This window comes from Monoraphidium neglectum (genome assembly GCF_000611645.1).
Source record: "Monoraphidium neglectum strain SAG 48.87 unplaced genomic scaffold scaffold05006, whole genome shotgun sequence".
Lineage (NCBI taxonomy): Eukaryota > Viridiplantae > Chlorophyta > Chlorophyceae > Sphaeropleales > Selenastraceae > Monoraphidium > Monoraphidium neglectum.
Genome location: NW_014008624.1, coordinates 323 through 3,651, shown reverse-complemented (window position 1 = coordinate 3,651; position 3,329 = coordinate 323). Strand labels below are relative to the sequence as shown.

Here is a 3,329-nt window from a genome sequence, read left to right as displayed (position 1 = left end):
GGCGCGGGCGCGCTGCGCGGCGCTCGGGGCGTTGGCGAGGTGCGCGTGCGCGGCGGAAGCCTTTACAAGAACATGGCTGTGCAGGGGCCAGCCGGCGGCCGCTGATGAGTGATCAGGAGTAAAGGGGCAGCAACAGAGGGCTGTTGGCACGGTTGGGACTTGTGTGGACTTTTTAAAGACGGTGGCACATAGCAAGGAGTTGTGGGTGCCGCGCGCGGGTGCTGCGCTTTTGGTGCGTGCCAGTCAGCGCACCCTGAAGCACATCCGCGCTCCGCCGGAGCCCTTGGCGATCGCAGAACCCAACCAATCACCAGTACTAGCGAACTCAACACCCCACACGCCGACGGGGAAAACGGAGCGCTGCAGCGCGCTAATTTTGGGACGAGGCCGGCCGCTGCCTTGAGCGCGCCAGCTGTGCTCCGGCGCTTCACTTTTGGGTGCACTGACAAACTCTGATCTTTGCTGCCGCGCCGGCGGCGGGGCCTATTCCTGCCACGGACATGTGGCGCTTGCTTTTGGAGGCTTGAGGGTGGAGGCACAGCCAGGAAAGGAGTGTACGAGTATGCTACAGGCATTTGCCGCCCTGTTTGGGCCGGAGGGTCTGTTGAGTGTGGCCGGGCGGTGCTTGGTGCGGGCTGGCTGCGCCGCCTAGGAGGCCCCTCCCCAAAAACCTGTCATGGTACCTGGACTAAGGGCAACTGCAGCAATGCAACCCGGCTTTTGTGAACCCAATTCAGGCGCTTCCTGGGGTGCTGCCTGACGCTTTGCGCGGTGCAGAGGTGTCTCAATCTGTTTGTTTGGTGCGACCATGGCGTGGGTCTGGCCCCGCTTGAGCTGTCGTGCAGTTACGCTGCCTGAGTAATTAACTGCCCAGGCCATCGCACTGCTTTTTCTCTGCTGTGTGCTGTCTTGACACAACGCTCAGCTACAGCCCTAAATCAGAGGAAGACTGCGGTGGGGCCAGTCAGGTTACACGTCGCAGGGTGCTACGTGCCGCCTAAGCGTCAGGCACAGCCAGCTCGCCGCTGTCGATCTGCAAGGCAGAAGCAATGCGTGCGGTTAAGGCTGGTTGTCAGTACGGGGCGCCATGTCTGAGAGCGCGACCAGCTCGTGCAGCTGGACGCTGCGTTAAAGCAACCCATCACACCCACATACGCAGGCGGGGCCCTGGCCAGCCCTTGATCCAATCCAGAGCACCCGCAATCCGATGCCGCCCGAACAAGAAGCTTTCCTAATCGTCCCGACAGCACCTGCCAGCACGCCCAGCCCAGGCAACGTCAAGCCTCACCTTGCCCATGACCTCCTGCGGGTGCATGTGGTCGATGGTGCAGCCGACGCTCTGCGCGGTGCCCAGCATCTCCTTGCAGGTGCCCGCCAGAGACTTGGCGACGCTGCGGGGCCGCATCACGCGCGCGATCTCGATGATGTCATCGAAGGTGATGTTGCCGGTGTGCTTGATGTTCTTCTCCTGTGGGCCACGACGCATCGGGGAAAGATTTGAGCAATAGTGAGGCCGATGACAAGGTGGTGCAGAGGTCCCGCAACGGCTCGATGCCCAAAACGAGCAGGCTGCGTGAGTGTGCAGCCGGAAGGACGGCTGCTGCACCCGGCCAGCTGCCAAGAGCGGAACGGCCTTCTGCTGCAGCCGCACGCCTTGCTCATCCGCACTCACTCATAGCGGCCTCTTCCCCATTCACCTCTTGGCTGCTGCCGTCTTGCCTTTGGCGTTGCCGCCCCCTTAAAATGCCCCGGGGTCCTCCAGCCCCTCCCTCTGCTCGCCCGACTGCCCCGACCCAACGGTCCCTCCCCCCCCCCCCGGCAGCTACCCCGCAGCTACCCCGCACCTTCTTGCGGTCCCTCACGGGCTCCTTGAGCGCCTTGATGACGAGCGCCGCCGCCGAGGGCACCACCGACACCTTGGCCTGCCTGTTCTGCACCGCGAGCTTCACGGTCACGCGCAGGCCCCGCCAGTCCTTGGCGGTCTCCTTGGCGATGTCCTCACCAATCTTCTTGGGGGACAGGCCCAGGGGACCGATCTTGGGGGCCAGCGACGACGCCGCGCCCACCTCGCCTCCGGTGACGCGCACGAACACCTCGATCACCTCGTTGGGGTCGAACTTGGGCGCCATGGTCGCCCTTGGTCCGGGTTAGTCGCGGGGGTGCGCCTGGTCGGGCGCAGGCGGGAGCAGGGTGGGGGCAAGGGCACGGTGGGCGTGCGAGGCATGCAGGTGTAAGACCGAAAACCTTGTGCTGCTTGACCTGGCAGCATCAGCATGTTCGCCGCCTGGCGCTGCAGTAGTGGCTGTTCATCAGGGCCGCCGCCAAGGGCTGGTCACGCTGCGCGACTGTGTCTGGCCCGGTTCTGATGCAGATGTGATTGCTGCGGCCAGAGCAGCAGCCGCCGACAGGCGTTGCGGCCACACTGCAGCAGCTGGGGCCACAGCTACGGCCAGGCGCCACCCCTGTGCGTGGCTGCCGCGACTGCCGACTTGCTGGCAACAGGCGCATCAGCTGATGCCCCTGACAGCCTGCCAGCGCAGCAAACAGCTGTATCAGACGCTCGTCATTGTTGCAGGTGGGGCCGCCGCCGCTGCCCAAGCTGCTGCATCCGCGCTGCACTGGCTGCGATGTGTCATAACATGCACCACTCTGTGAAACACTGGCCACGACTGTCCCAAACACACAGCATGCTGGTCAAGCCAGTCGCCACGCTGCTGCGAGCGTCGCAGCGGCCGCTGCTGGCGCAGAAGCAGCCTCCACTGCGGTTGCGCTGCCTTGGCAAGTGCCTGCCTGCACTGCAATATTCACTCCCTCCAACCAGTCTTCTGCTGCCATAAGCTCCTCGACGGAGGCCCAGCACCTCAGCAGATCGATGTGCTTGTTTCTGTCCGCACACGGCAACCTCAACGCCTCTGTCCTGCCTCAAATCAGAAACTTCTGCCACGTTGCCTTGTCCTGCTGCTGAGTGAAAGCCTGCTCCACGCTGCTGTCGTGTGCTGCCGCCGCAGCACTTCCGCCCTGGCTGATCCCAGAAGCACTGCAGCTGGCTATCAATGCTAGCATGCAAACATTTTACATCCTTCGCGCAGGACGCAAGCTGACAGCGTCCCACAGCCAAGCCGTCCGCGCATTCCCGTCCGGGCATGCAGCGCCTTCAATTTGCACGGCGCTCACCTACTAAAACAGGGCGTCACAGACCGAAAGGACCGAGCACCGCGCCTTCCGCCGCTCATGGGCGCGCAGCACAAGCCAATGGCAGAGCAACAGGCGCCGCAATGTCAAACTTGGACATCAGGTGCATGCAGCGCAAGGCCATCAGGTTACCCCTC

The 3,329-nt window shown here is 63.6% G+C and overlaps 1 protein-coding gene across 1 annotated transcript; it reads right to left on the bottom strand.

Annotated features, from left to right (window-relative positions):
• Window positions 1-997: 997 nt before the first annotated feature.
• On the bottom strand, window positions 998-2,129 carry MNEG_15075 (60S ribosomal protein L12-3; the record flags this gene model as incomplete). Its single annotated transcript, XM_014036454.1, has 3 exons — window positions 998-1,033; window positions 1,289-1,468; window positions 1,845-2,129. 3 exons carry the CDS (start codon window positions 2,127-2,129, stop codon window positions 998-1,000), a joined length of 501 nt encoding a protein of 166 aa, XP_013891908.1.
• Window positions 2,130-3,329: the final 1,200 nt, after the last annotated feature.